At 39.1% G+C, this 15,744-nt stretch overlaps 1 protein-coding gene across 6 annotated transcripts in view; it reads right to left on the reverse strand.

The window, feature by feature from the left end:
* Window positions 1-15,744, reverse strand: part of CTNND2 (catenin delta 2) — a 928,994-nt gene that overhangs the window by 584,368 nt on the left and 328,882 nt on the right. For all 6 annotated transcript variants that reach the window (XM_025387612.1, XM_025387608.1, XM_025387606.1 and 3 more), the window contains one exon: window positions 5,553-5,665. Coding sequence is in view for 5 of the 6 variants with exons in the window: in XM_025387608.1 (XP_025243393.1) it covers window positions 5,553-5,665 (113 nt within the window). In the remaining variant the exon portion in view is untranslated. The remainder of the gene's footprint in view (window positions 1-5,552; window positions 5,666-15,744) is intronic.

A 15,744-nucleotide genomic window follows, 5' to 3' on the forward strand; every position in this document is an offset into this window, starting at 1 on the left:
ACCTAAAGAAAAGAACCCTGTCTACCTTCAGGCTTCATGTTAACTAAGGCTGAGACAATAAATGTCTCCACTGCTCAAGTCCATTTCAGTCCAATATTCTATGCTCTCCACTTATACCACATAAAATGAATTTAGCACGATGCTTTCAACTGTGATCCCCTGAATAACAACATGGTTGTTGTTCTATCTTCTACAGCCAGGTCTTACCTGGAGGAATCGCAAAGGTCAGAGCACCCCAAGAATCCATGCTATGATATCCTGTCTGCCTGCCCAGCCTCCTGAGATCCTTCTCTCCATCAGTGCCTTCCAGGAGTGGCTGAGGGTGCGCAAGGGCACAGTGCATGTAATCAGAACTGCCACTTGCTTCTCTGCAGCTTGCTGTTGTCACCATCTCTCTCCTTCAGTGGGAGCTGTGCTCTGCTGTCCTTGGGCTACAGTCCACATCCTCACTGCTGGACAACTGACAAGTAGAGCTCCCTCCCTGTATGGGATGCCCAGTGTCAGCTCTGCTAGAGAAGTCACCTCAGCAAAGCCCTGAGACTACCAGTGAGCCAGCTGCAGAGGCCATCTGCAGGGATGGTCACCCTGACGCTGGGTCTGATTCCCCTGTCCCTTGCAGCCTCCATCTGCTTTGTTCAATGTGGCCCACATTGCCAGACTCCTCCACGTCCTCAAAGGGACCCATTCTTCCCGTCTTGCTCTGCCGTGGCTTCCTCATTGACAAAGTGGAGACGATGATGACACTTAACTGAAAGGGTTAACATGAGCATGAAATGAGGCAACATGTACAATTCTTCAAAGAGTGCTAGCCTGCAGGAAAAACTCAGGAACTGTTGTCCTCACTCTTTATAATTGTTATTATTGTCATAAATCATCATCATTCTCATCGTAATGTTCTAAGTGTTCTAAGAATTATGTCTCATTTAGAAGCAGTCCATAGATAGGTCTAACTGTTGGTCACAGTCTTCATGATTGTTGCTATTGTCATAAATTACCCTGATTGTCAATCATAAATCTTTCCAGACTCAAGTCCCCTTTAGGAGATGCTCATAAGAGGGATCCAACTGTGATGCGAATTCCATTTCTCTACCATTATGTTACTGATGCCTATGGAAATCAAGGAATATGAATAGGCATCTATTTAGGTGCCCTTAAATTTTTATCAACACTTGGAGAAATCTCCACCCATTCTCTGACTGAAGGTTAAAATATCCTTGGGCAGAGCACTTACGGAAAAGTCAATGGAGTGTTAGCCCCAACCCTTCTCCAACACTTTGTGAAGTTACAACCACTGCCGAAGAAGAGAAACAGTCCAGCCTGCGCTGAGCAAGAAGACGTTCAGAAGGACATGAGCCCTGAGCTGGGTCACTGGATCCATAGGCAGAGGTAACCATGCTAAAGAGGGAGGATATTCTAGGAAGAAAGCATCATAGGCTCTGAGATGAGAAATCATCATGCATTCAAAGAACTGCAGAAGGAAGGAAGGATCCTTCACAGATATGGTTCTGGTTTATGTATCCTGCAGATCTATCTCACACCATGTAGAGGATGGACTTGGGCTGAATACAGACAGAGGGATGAGTCTGAATGCTGTTACAGGGTTAACAGAGAGTATGACAAGGGCAGGGACTCAGGCAGGTCTCCAGGCAGGGGCCTCAATCTGGATAAGGACTGGATGGCTCATTAAGCTGCCAGATAACACCTCATTGACAGGCCTAGAACCTCAGGAATGGGCCTTGGGCTGGGCATGAGCCAGATCTTTGTACTGGCCAGAGGTTTGGGGTGGCTACTACCAAGAGGGATTTGATTATCATCTTAAATAAAGCAGGACTTGATCATGACCCTACATAAAAAAGCAACATGTGTATAACGTTCCTGCCTCAGCTCTGCATAGTTCTTGGGAATCACGGAGAAAATATGAAACCAAAATCTCTGCTTATAGGAAAGATGAAGAATCTAACAGCTTTTTGATCTGAAAATAGGTTTGGGGTGAAAAAGCCAAGACAGAAATGAGATAAGGTACAAGGTAAACTTTTAGCTGTAATAAAAAGCACCAATAACTTCTTTCCAGATGACTCAGAACCCTTAGACAATCACTAAATGGTCTGAATTCTGGAAACTATGATATGCATGTGGATGTTTAGGAAAGTCTGTAAGAGATTAAGAGAACACAATGTTCCCATTTGCAGGGAGTTATAACCTAGAGAGGTGGATGCAGAGACTGATCCGCTGCAACAACAAAGATCTCCAGATTGTCTGTCCCCCAAACTCCTAGCACCCTCCTGTACTACTGGATGGACTGTTAGGAGGTTGACTTGTATTACAAATGCATACTAATACTTTTTTTAAAAAAGTTGAAATGTTGATGTGACTACCTGGAAAGGGATCTTTGGCCGCGTGCAGCACTTTTGGGGGGTCAAGGCAGGTGATCGCTTGAGGTCAGGAGTTCGAGACCAGCCTGGCCAACATGGTGAAACCCCGTCTCTACCAAAAATATTTTTAAAAATTAGCTGAGTGTGGTGGTGCGCGTCTGTAATCCCAGCTACTCGGGAGGCTGAGGCAGGAGAATCCCTTGAACCCAGGAAGGGGAGGTTGTGGTAAGCCAAGATCGTGCCACAGTTGCACTCCAGCCTGAGCAACAGAGCGAGACTCCATCTCAAAAAAAAAAAAAAAAAGAGAGAGAGAGATCTTGGGAATCAGATGGCACAATTCCTACCATTATTAAAGTCAGAGTAAAACCCAAGTATATTTATTAGTCATTTCTACCTGTTATATAAAAATACGTCTGGTAATTGTGACTTGATTTTGTTTCATTTCCCCTAAGAAACTCTTTTACTCACTCCCTAGTATCATTAAGAGGTATGAATCAACACCAAAATTAGCAGACTTTTAAAATAGCCCTCTTTTAAAAAAAATTGTTGATACTCTATTTTTGTTTAAATATCCCTTTTGATGTGCTAACTAGGGTAGTCTATCACCTTTAAGAAAACCTGAATTCCTAAAGCTGCATTTCTGAAGCCAAGTAAACAAGTAGGTTATGACAAACAAACAGTGGAAGTTTTGCTATGCATCAGCTGTTCTCCAGAGAAGTACCAGTAAATTGCTTGTATTATACAAATGCAGATTCATACATTAGAGATTTTCAAAATACAAAATAATTAAGCTTGATGAAGGCTGATATTGTATATGGCAAAGGGAAATAATTAGGCAGTGTCACCTTCACTCAACACTATTATTTAGCACAGATTTAAGACAGATTTGTTGATGATATATCATAAGCTGTGAGCTAGACATACAAGACACAGTGTACAGAATCAAAAGTTGTCATGGTATCATTTTTCTGTCTACCTTGGAATTAACTGACGTATTTTATTCAAGACACTTTGGATGTAATAAATGAAACCAACTTGAGATGAATCAAATCAAATGAGGAAAGAGGACAGTTTTTAAGAAGGTATCAGGTAATTTCGTGAATGCAACATACATGAAACATACATTAGGCAGCCGGCCTAATGAAAACTATATTGCTTTCATTGACTTTCAGGGCCATTGGCTTCTCCGTTGGGAGGCTCACTGTTACCACAGAGTCCTCCACTAGCACACAAGCCACTATGGCCACCATCACCAAGCACTCATTATTTTATGTCACAGATTTTGGGTTGCTTATTTCACATCCTCCAGAGAAACAGCCCTGATACTCACAGTCTGGTCAGGTCCATTTACGATCCAATCAGGAATTGGAAATTGATGCACAGGTTACTACATAGTTCCCTAGACCTGTTCCTATCAGGGGCTGGGGTTGGGTGAAACCACGTACAAGGTGTACAACATGGAAAAATGTCACGCAGAAAGATTAGGAACACGAATTGAAAAGGAAAACAGACCAATAGTGAAACAAGAGGCTTCAAAGCAAACTCGGTATCAGTTCAATGGTGCGTATGGACCTATAAAATCTGGCAGGCTTAGCTTTTCAGGAGATGTTCAGCTTTAACAGCAAGCTCTTCATATGTATAAAATTAGATGTAGTAAAGCAAAAATACACTTAAAATTATTATTTTTCTCTCTCCCTAAATTCACCATCTTCAATGAGTCCAACTTATAAAACCAACTTCAAGTGAACACAGTTTACTTTTCGTTTTCATTATCCATCCTGCTTTGGTTGGTCTGGATGTTTAAGGCAAGTCTGCGATGAGTTTAAAACACCACGATGTACTTATTTGCAGCAACATATACATTTGGATGCAGAGGCAGATGCTTCCACATATCCTAGACAAGGTTTTATAATGGAAAATAATATTCCATCCATGTGGTTAACCCTGCTTAACAACAGAGAGTGCAGTGTTTTCTACTTAAAGAAAAAAAAAAAAAAACTAAGCAATGTTAAAAGTTTAATAGTATGTGACTCCAATACAAAATGCTCCAATTACAAAGTTATACTCTTACAAAGATAAAGTATTTTGGAGCAATGAATACAAAGATATTTTTATTCTTTTGTGACAGCAGGTGGCTAAGAGTCCAACAAACTCATGTTCCTGCTTCTGCAGAGTGGCTGCTGACCCCAGGACCCTGACCCGCTTCCATCGATGAGAGGTCATGTGAATGATATTCACTAAGGACTCTGAGTGCAGTGATGGAATTGACAATGCAATTCAGGATAGAGCCATAGGGGATGGCAAGGTCATCAAGTTAGAAAGAGGGCATTAGTCACTATATGGAGAAGTAGCAGCCTCAGTCCGCTACTTTAGAGAGAAACAAACTATTATTGTGCTAAGTTCTGCAGTGTTGGAGTTTATTTGCCATAGCAGCTTTGATTTCCTCCCTAAAAATGCAGTAGAGTGCCAAACACACACCATCGAATGAGAGTGTTTTTGAGAAATGGAAGTTAAGCCTTATATCTCTTTCACACACACATGCACACATACACTTACATTTTCATATATGAAAGCCTGGTTCTAAGGAGGATAATTTATTTTGTGGTCAAGTGGCTAAAAAGTTATAGGTTTTAAAAACATATATTTCATTATCTCAAACTAATCACTAACTGAATAATCATTTATGTTTATGAATGAGTAAATATTTTTACACATGGGGAACTGCACACGTGGTTTATCTTCAAGGCACAATTTTGTAACTTAGCATTATGTATTAGCAAAAACAAGACTGGTTCCACCAGAATGTTCTCACTTTTATTTCAGGAACCTGGAACTCTGGATCATTTAGAAAAAAAAAAAAAAAAACAGACCCACACTGGGAGACTGTGACTTGGCATCTCCTGATTTCCAGCAAGCTGGCTGAATACAAAGCCTTCCTTTGTGTAAAATTACGTATAATTTGCATTCAGGGCAGGCATTAATTTTGTTAAAAGAGTTTCGAGTACAAATCAGGACATTTTGGACACCTTTGGAACATCTTAAATCAGGTCAGTTACAATTTCTTTCCAACATTTGACTGAATGTTCCAATTCCACCACCGGGTTGGAAAGCAGAGAAACAGCACAATTTACTTGCAGTGGCAACTCAAAGCACAGACAATGAACAGAGCCGCGCTGGTACCTGATGCTGCTCATGCTGCCGGTCTCGGATCCGAGCTTGCATCGCTCCAGCTGGCTGGCTACGATCTGCCGTTCAGCCTCCAGCTCTCGGGTCAGCCTTTCAAACTGTAATTCCTGAAAGAAACCCATGCACAAGATCAATTCAATCGTCTACATGACAGGTGAAATTCAGACCAAAATGATAGGACAGCTGAGGGGGAAAAATATGATTTTCCAAGATGTCAAATTTGAGAAATGTGCAATAAAACCAGGATTCGAAGGTTAGACGGGCTTGGGGCCCACTGGCCATGCAACTTTGAGTAAGTTAATTCATGTAAGTATCAGTTTCATCATTTGTAAAACAGACTTAAATACTTATTTAATAAGATGGAAATGAGGATTAAAGGAGACACTGTCATGAAAAATTATCCTGTGCTATCTTTGGCAGACGGTCAGCACCCGACAGATAGTGATACTCCTCACACCACAAGTAGAGCATTTAATTAGAAAAAAGTTCAGTTTTTAATTATCTTTTGGAGTATTGTGTTTATTCCCTACTTGGCCAACTCTATAGTGTATACTGTTTTCTTCATATTACTTATATATTGTAGACTGAGGTAAATAATGCTTTATAACCCACACTCTTCATAACTTTGCATTCCAGCAGAATGACAATGACACCAACTCCATACAGCCTCATTACAAAGTACATAACCTTTGAGATATTTGATATATCGCCTTAAAAACAGACAATTGAACCAATGAAAAATGCTTCTACAAAATGGCCTCAAATCCACTGTCAAAAACTTTAATGAATGATTCAATCAGAACTTCAAAAATCTCAGCTGTTCCAACAACAGGGCTTTGGTACCATATTTTAGTACTTATGTTTTCTTTTTCCATACACTTAATTTTTTTAAAAAATAAGAATAACCAGAGCAAATCATGTATTTTAATAAGAAACGGCAAGAAAAATTTTTACAATCTCACATTTAATACCTTTTAAAAAATACATTATCTAAACAGTTATGTTTTGGGGATAAGAAACAAGAAAAGAATGCTTTCTCATGCTGAAAAATAGCTTAGGAGTCAGTTTTGGAGAATTTAAACTCAGAAGGTTGCAGGAATATATCTTTCCAGAAAATAAGATTTTATTTACTTGCTATCCCAGGACACTCTTGCATAAGGTCTTTAAAAAGTAGAATCTGGTGTGTCCCCTATATGCATTAAAAACATCCTCGCTCTTTTCCATAGGTGCAGATTTTCTTTAATATTGACATTATTTTGAGAATCAAAGTAAAAGACACTTGTAAATGAGAGCTTAACATTCCCTTTAAGGCGCTGAAACTGAGGGAGCATTCTGTTATTTAACCTTAAACTTTTAATCTTACATATTCTGAAGGGCATCAAGTATTACAGGTAAGAAATTAATAAGACCTCAGCTGAATGTATTTTATGCATCTAACTTCTTCTCTCTTAAAGTTCTACTGCTTTTTTTTCCTTCAGGAAATTCCTTTTCATAATATCCAACTTCTAGAAGATTTTTCACTTCTAGACTTCTTAACATATTGCATCTTAAATCTCTCTGTGTAACAGCAAACCCACCCATACTTTTAAGTTGACAACACCTTTAAAAATATAATACTTGAAGACCAAACAGAACTCCTCACATGTCGATGGAAATTCATTCTTTGTAGCATCTAAAGTACTTTAATTTGCTGCCCACTTTCCTGTGTTATAGAAGTTGAACATGGTGAAACAGCGCAGTAGTTGGAGTCAGAATTCATAAACCAGGGGCTTCTGCTAGGACGGACGTTGCTCTTGGTCATCCCTGCTTCAGGCTGTGACTTCTCCATGGTTTTACCTCTTGTCTGTCTCACAGGAGGGGTGACAATGGGAGATGACTTTCTCGTTTGCAAGCTTCCTTCCCAGCACGCAGTCAGATTTTCCAAGACTCTTCATCTGTTCATGTAGATCTGTATTTGCATCTGGCTTTATTTTCCCTCCCTCTGAAAAAACAACCTTAGAGGTGTTCTTATGGTGCAGTTCTTTGGGTAAAGAAGTCTTCCAGCTTCACAGACCTTAAAAAGGTATGTATCTGGTTCTCATTTTGGAAGACATTTTTGCTGTATCGTCCTCCTCTTTGCACTGTTTCTAACAACAACAACAAAATACAGTTACCCTTAAATTTATTTCTCTATATGTATATAGTGTTTGTTTGTTTATTTATTTATTTATTTGTATTGAGATGGAGTCTTGCTCTGTCACTCAGGCTGCAGTGCAGTGGCGCAATCTCTGCTCAGTGTATCGTTTTTCTTTTCAATTTTTCTCTGCTTTTAAGATTTTCTCTTTACCAGAAGCACTGGGCAATTTGATGATTATGCTGCTTTGTGTAGCTTTCTTCATGTTTCTTATGCCTGGGTTATTGAGCTTGGATCTCTGGTTTTATACATTCCATCATATCTGAACATTTTAGGCCATTATTTCTTTATGAATTGTTTTTCTCTTCTCCATTATTTCCTTTTCTTCAATGACTCCAATTAAGTGCATTTTAGGCCACTTGGAATTGTCCCACAGTTCATGGATTCTCTTGCAATTAAATTTTTTTTCTTTTGTGTTTAATTTGGGTAGTTTCTATTGGTGCCTTCAAGTTAACTAAGCTTTACTTCTGCAATGCTTAACCAAGCATTTATCCCATCCAGTGTATTTTTATATCAGACATTGATGAATCAAACTTTATCTCTAGAAATTTCATTTGGGTCTTTTTTGTATCATTCATGACTTTAACTTTTTGCACATGTGGATTATACCGATATTAATTCCTCTTTTTGTTAATTCTAACATCTGTGCTAGTTTCAGCTGATTGACTTTTTTCTCCTCAATCTGGGTCATATCTTCTGCTCCTCTGGACATGTAATCATCTTTCAACACAGACATTTTCATTTTACCTTCTTGGGTTCTGGATAGGTTTGTATTCCTATAATTGTCTTCAGTTCTTTTATGAAGCACATTACGTTATGTGAAAGCAATTTGATACTTCTGAGCCTTGCTTTTCAAATTTGTTAGGCGGAGCATGTAGTCTAGACAGGACATAGTCTAGGGCTAATCATCCTGCCCTACCATGGCAAGACACTTCTGAGACCCAACTCAATGCCCCAAGGACTATGGGGTCTCCCAGCTTGACTGGTTGGTGCTGGCAAACATTCCCACCTCTGTGTGAGTACCAGGCACAACTTCCTCACATCCTTTCAGATGGTTCTTTCCCTGGTCTCTGCTAGTTTCCTTACACACATGGGCTGCTAAGTTGTTTGCTGAATATGAGAAGGGGTAGCTTGCCTTTCTGATATTTGAACCCATGAGCTTCCTGGACTCTCAGCGCTGTCTTAACTACTCAGGCCCTGCTAGGCTTTGTCCTTTCTGCACTGCCGTGCAGAAACCCTCTCAAGGCAATCATTTTTCACCTTACCCCAAGTCAAGGGTCTATGGCTTACAGGGAAAACTGTTTGGGCCTTGCCACACCACTGAGGCTAGGATCTGTTAAGATGTAACCACCCTGAACTGGAATGGTATTCTCTTTGGAGCTGATAACTGAGCTTGTGAATGGGAACAAGAGGAGCTAGAATGGAAGTTCTCTACCTTCAAATGACTGATTGATTTTTCAACTGAGGATTGATTTTTCTCCTTGGTATAGACATTTTTGTGGACCAAAGGCATCTAGAGAAGACACAGCATCTTCCAAAGAATGGATGAGATTCTATTGCACTGGAGGATACTTAAACTGTGGGGTGACTGGAAAGATGACATTATCCATCTCTAACACAGTTTGGGGTTTGAGGGAGGACAGACGTCTCAGGAATGAATAAGCTGCTGAGTTTCTTGGAAAATTTGAGATGGAACAGCATTCAAGAGAGGGATGTTGCTAATAAGGGCAGATGAGTACATAAGAAGTTCATTGGAAAATTAGAAGTATGTGAACATATTTAGTGAAACTTGTAATTCTGGTTATAAGTAAATATGTAGTATTAAATTAATTCAGTGAAGGTGAGACTATCAAGAAAGAAGAAGAAATATCTCTAAAGATTATCTAGATTCGCAGAATAGAAGAAACAACAGAAGCCAAGATAAAGGACAACTGGTATGGCCTTCTCCTGGGTAATTCCGGTGGAGAAGTCGTGACATAAACCAGGTTCTAAAAAACGTAATACAGAGACTGCCCAGAGACATTAGGATTTCATGGGAATTTAGAGTACCTGGTGGTTTAGACAGGACATTCAATGGTAAAAGAAGTTGTAAGAAAAAGCAGAGCAGTGTTAGAAAGCCTAAATCTCCCCACTATGTGGAAATTAACTTATGTAAGAGATCATAAATATTCATAAAAGTATTGGAGATATGATGCAAAAGTTCATTAAAATGTACAAAGAACCAGATTTAAATGGTTTCATCCTAGAATAGCACATTATTGAGTCATATAATACATTAGGACTATAAGAAAAATTATCAAACATTTTATAACCTGTCCTAAGCAGCCTAAATTAATGATTTATTTGGTTTAATTAAATGGAGTTTATGAAATGTTTTTAAGTAGATAAAAGCATGTAAAGTCTCTTGGGGGGACTTAGCTAACTTAGTATGAAAACTGAAATCAGAAAACTCATCATCATAGTTTCATTACTTCCTTAAATAAATGTTACTTAACTTTGTGGTATAGCATTAGTTGGGATGGTATGATCCAGATTTAAGGAAGTATAAAAATGTACAATTGTTAAGTCTTAATAATATTGAGGCTTCTTCATTTCTATGGTCTAAATGCCTGTGTCTCCATCCGCTGCCCAAGATTCACATGTTGAAATGCTAACCCTCAAGATGAGGGTATTGGGAGTTACGGCCTTTGGGAGGTGATGAACCAGGAAGTGGGCCCTCACCAGACACCATATCTGCCTGCACCATGATCTTATGTTTCCCAGTCTCCAGAACTGTGAGAAATGTTTCAGCTGTTTATAAGCAGTGCAATTTATGGTATTTGGTTATAGCAACCTAAACAGACTAAGACAAGATGTACATGCTATTTTTTCCACAGTTTCATTTCCATTCACATACAACATTTTATTTTCCCTAATTTAAGAACGTGGAGTTTTTTGTTCCTTTGCTCAGTTGTCTATGGACTTATCAAATCCCAAACTCCTCCAATTTGTATAAAACTTCTCCCCACACAAACATATGAAATAACATGTCAGCTACTGAAGAAATCTCTCCTGGAGTTTTTGGAGCTGCTCCAATCTGGCCTGGCTGCCTTCTTTGCACAGCTGTCTTCTGGGATCTCTCTCCCTCTTCAGGCAGGAGATTTCCTTCGTCCCTCTCTTCTGTGGATTCCTGTCTCCTCTAGGAGTTGTCTTCTTCATTTTCCTACTTTATTTCCTTTCCTGGTAGAAAATGTCTTTCAAGATACACAGAGATAGAATGAATGGGAGGCATTATGTTTTGACACTTTGCAAATCTTTACATGTTTTTATTCTACTCTCACACTTAGTGAATAATAGGACTTGGTAAAGAAATAGAGAATTCCAGGTTGGAAATCGATTTCCTTCAGGGTTTTGAGACAGTGATTTTTTGCTTCATTATCTCCTACTCTCCAATGTTGCTGTTGAGAAGTGTGAAAATTTTCAGAGTTTTTTTTTTTTTTTTTTAATGAAATCTGCTTTTACTTTCTCCCAGAAAACATGTTGTATATGGTGACATGTCTTGATATATCTCTATTTTTAGACATTTTTGCTGCACATTTAGTGATCTATTTATTTAGGGATCTTTCAACCCAAAACCTATTGTTTATTCTAAGCAATTCTTTTCAAAGTTTTTAACGCTTTTTCTTCTCCTTTTTAACACTTTTCTTGTTACTCTTGTTTTTTTTCTTCAACTCTCATTATTCAGATGCTAAAATCTAGTCCTCAAGGTTTCTTCCGTTAGTCTTCTTCTCTTGTATTATTCTGTTTCTTTATCTTCCATTTTACTTTCTGAAAAGTTTTATCAATTTGATCATGTAAATCTTTAATGAATAATTCATTGCTATTATTGTGCTTTTAGTTTCTCAGAGCTAGTTTTTATTCTCTGAATATTTCTTTTAATTTGCATCTGGTATTTATTTATTCTATGGATGTAAAATCATCTCTCTTCTTTCTCCACAATATTAATGTGGTCATGTTTGTTTTCTTCTCTCTGCATAGTTCCTAGTTTGTGGCTTTTCTGTTTGTTTTAAACACCCATTTTTGAAGGTATCTCAACTTCCCTGGCAGTCTGCTCCTATGTGGCTGTTGGGGTGAAAGAGCTGACACTTGTAAGAGCACCTGCATGAGCGAAGCTTGTAAGCTGTGCCTTCCAGGAGAACCACTGTGTGCAGAACATCATGCAGCATCCCCTGAAAAGGCTCTTCCTAGCTCCAGCTTTGAGTGCAAACATTTGCCTGCTCTAAAAGCTGAACAAGGTTGAGGAGAAGGGTGGGTCTCAAAATTTAGCAAGTAAAACTGTATTCAATACCTCACTTTTAATACTTTTTCTTGTGGTCCCTAAGACAATTAATTTCACCCCTTCCAGAGAATAAGCTTCCAGTTTTTGGCATGGTAGGGTAGGGGATTTGGAGGTCTAGCTGATATCTAAATGAGTGTTCAGCCAATCTCTGGGGCTTACCACTATACTTCGTGCCCCATGCACCCACACCCCACACCTTTGAGAGATTTTCCTGTGTAAATTGGTCTACGATTTAACTTGTCCTCCTGCTTAGAACTGCATTCCCTTGGGTGTAAGAAATTTCCCACTTTGTCCATCTACCTTATTTCATCCATTCTAAGTCACACATTTTTCACACTTTAGTATCTCTGGGTTTACCAGCTCATGAATTGGGGTGACTTGCATTTGATAGTGTGTGACTCTTTATTGGAAGTACTGTTGCTTTCTTCACAGTGCTTTAAGTAACTCTAAAAATTGATGGCCTCTCAAACTTGATGAAATATGGTTCTTTATTTACCCACTCTCTATGTTTAGGGGGTTATAACCCTTTCTAAAAGTCTTACTGCCATTTTGGCAAGGAAGCAGGGGTTAACAAAAGGGTTCAACGCATCTTCTTCATTTGGCAGTCAGATCATCTTCTAAAATAACTCCGCAAGCTAAGGGCAAAGAAGGACAGGTCAGCGTAGGAGTGAATCTAAAATGCCCCAGGTCTTTGTGCCATCTGCTGAACCCCTGAGCTGGAATATTCTAGTGGCATAGGTTGGTCCCTCTGCTCTCCTTCCAAGCATAACCATATCCCACACCAAGATGCTGGTCATGTTCCTGTTTAGAAAGATTTAAAGAATGTCTGAAGTCCCATACTTCAAGTTTCAGTCAACTTTCCTGCTGTGTCCTCTATTTCTGAAATTTGGGTTCATACCTAGTTCTATTTTGAGCAAATCCCTGGGTCAATAATACAGAGAGAAGTCCTTGTCTAGGCCTGGGCCTGTACAGAAGCGTTTTGTTGACTACTCAGCCTTCTTGGGGAGGATGCTGTGCCTCTCCACACCTCTTCCTGCTGGTGGCTCCACTGGATGGTAGGCTCGGCCTGTCTGATGACATCCTCCTGATAGATCCCTCTGCTCCACTTCGACTTCTTCCCTCCTCCTTTCCTACGACTGACCACTAGCTAATATATCCACTGGCTCCTGCCAGAGTCTCAGCAAATTATCTATTTCCCCCAGTGGCCCGCTATAGCCCCCATACTTCATTCACTATCCCCATGTCTGGCCTATCCTGTCTGTAGATGAGACGTGGTTCTCAGATGCACAAATGCCACCACCATCGAGTTAGCTGCATGCAAAATAAGAGAATGAAACAGCAATTCCGTATTTCTTCTGCAGCTAAGATTAAATGGTTTTATGGAGTCTGACTTAGTGACAGTGTTTGCAATAATAGAGCAAAATAGAACAATAGAGACTATTCAAGTGTTCTGAAGTATTTAATTAGAAAGCAGATTATGGTCATTATCATTGTCTAAACTTTTTCCTTAGATGTTCTACCTGGGAGAGGATCGGGGTACAGAACTGTGGTTTCTCTGTCCTACTTTGCCACTCTGTAGGTGAGTTCTTGCCGCCTGGTGTCTCTCCTCTCTGCACTGACCAACAATTAATACCATTGAGTATGTCTGGGTGATCTTTTTTCTTATATCACTTTTAATTCCCATTTCACATGAACGAGTTGACTCTACAGCCACACCTCTTGGCAATGTTAATTTTACCCCACTGAGACATGTTGCCAAGCCAAGTCTGAAAGGAAAGTGGCACAAATGACAGGGTAATAATGGGAAGCCTACAGCAGAGTGTTCAACAAATCTGGACAGAACAAGCCACGATGTCAAGATGGAATGGAACAAATCAATGTCAACTGTAAAGCCGTGTAGACCTCATTGATGAGTCAGAAACTATGGCAAAGTGCTGTGTATGAAAGTTTACAAAACTGACAGACTAATGTTTTAAACAATGACAGTGTCGTCCTGGGTTACCCAGCAAGGCAGCAGATGACAGGAATCAGGACTTGGAAACGGAATCATAAGCACCTTTCCAGAACACATTCAATAAAATAAAAATGTAACGAAACACCCCTTTCTCTCCGACTCCTTCACTCTGCAGTGTTCCATCTGCTTTTGCTCTGCCATTTTCTCTTGCCAAATGCCTTGTTAGCCAAATACAGTACGTTAATACAGTTTATTTAATTCTAGATGACAAGACTCCATGAAATTAACAAAGGCTACATTTCTTGGTATTTTAAGATGATGAACAATTCCATTATGTTTAAAAATTTAGTAGCAATATTATATGGGTGACTCTAAAGTCTATCACAGTAATCTCTAGAACTGTTTAAAAATGCCTGGTTCATTTCCCCAGAACTGAAGACATAAATGTGTAGGCAACAGAGCCCAGCATGTGCATTCTGAAAATGTCCTACTAGTGATTATCATGCCCATATCTGCTTGGGAATGACTATTTTACTTATGATAATAGCACATAATGGCAATTAATACTTTAAATATTTACTTATCATGTACCTTATTCTGCTAAGTGCTTTACATGTATTAACTTATTTATTCCAACTTTGACTCAATAAGGTAGGCATTTGATTGTCGGAGACATCTCAGACTCAAAGATGTTAAATAGCTTCCCAAAGATTAGCTAGAACTGTAACAAGAAGTCTAACCCACACTAACAGTTCAGAAATCCATTGCTTCCAAACTCTAGGAATATTTATTTCCACTGTTTTAATGAAGGCTATATAATCAGGAACAATACAGCCAAAATAATAGCACAAATTTCTCTAATGAGGAAGAACTATAGCTCATCATTTTACACTCTCTTTTATTTTAGTTTTCCTCACCTGCCTGGAAATAAAATATTAGAATTATTATGTCCAACCATAGAAAGAATTATACTTATTGTACTGTTCAAGTTCACACTACAACTGAAATAATTCCCTCGAATAATGGCCCTTAACTTTTAAGAGGGACACTGCCAAACTCAGATATACCAAACAAGGGCAATGAAGACAGAGAAGGGGTGTGCAGCAACATCTTTGCCTATACTGATACCATAGTAGAGAAAGCAGCTTTTCCATATTTAAAGAGTGAAAGAAGTAGTACCAGAATCCTAGGCTCAGCCAAAATCAATGACGTGCATTTCCTCAAATGGACTTTGCAAGTGTTCAATCTGGATTTATTCACTCATTGCTCCAAATATCCATTTTCTCTTCTCTATCCCTTCCTTATTCCTCAAGCCTAGCAAAAATGTCTTTGCCTTTCAAGATTACAGTGGTGAATCACATTACTTCATTTAATTGTCATCTGTTCTATATATACGTACATTTCTGACCTCACCCTCAATCTCAGCACCTGAGAAGAATTGTCCACCAGACTCATAGCACCAAAAACGCTTTCTTGAATTCTGTTAGTTACATTCCTGTCTCCTCTCCTGGACCATACATGCCTTGATGGCAGGGACCATGCTTTTGCATTATCACCTTCTTCTCATCTGCCATAGAGTGCTCTCAATACATGAGGAATAGATGGATGAGTAGATGGATGCCTTAGATGACCTCAACAAATAATGTTTGCATCCATATGAGAAAACGTGCAATAGTGAAGAGCAAACTCACAACATCAATCTGGGAAAATTTAAAATATGACATTAAATCACTTTTATAGC

Source organism: Theropithecus gelada, chromosome 6, assembly GCF_003255815.1.
Source record: "Theropithecus gelada isolate Dixy chromosome 6, Tgel_1.0, whole genome shotgun sequence".
Lineage (NCBI taxonomy): Eukaryota > Metazoa > Chordata > Mammalia > Primates > Cercopithecidae > Theropithecus > Theropithecus gelada.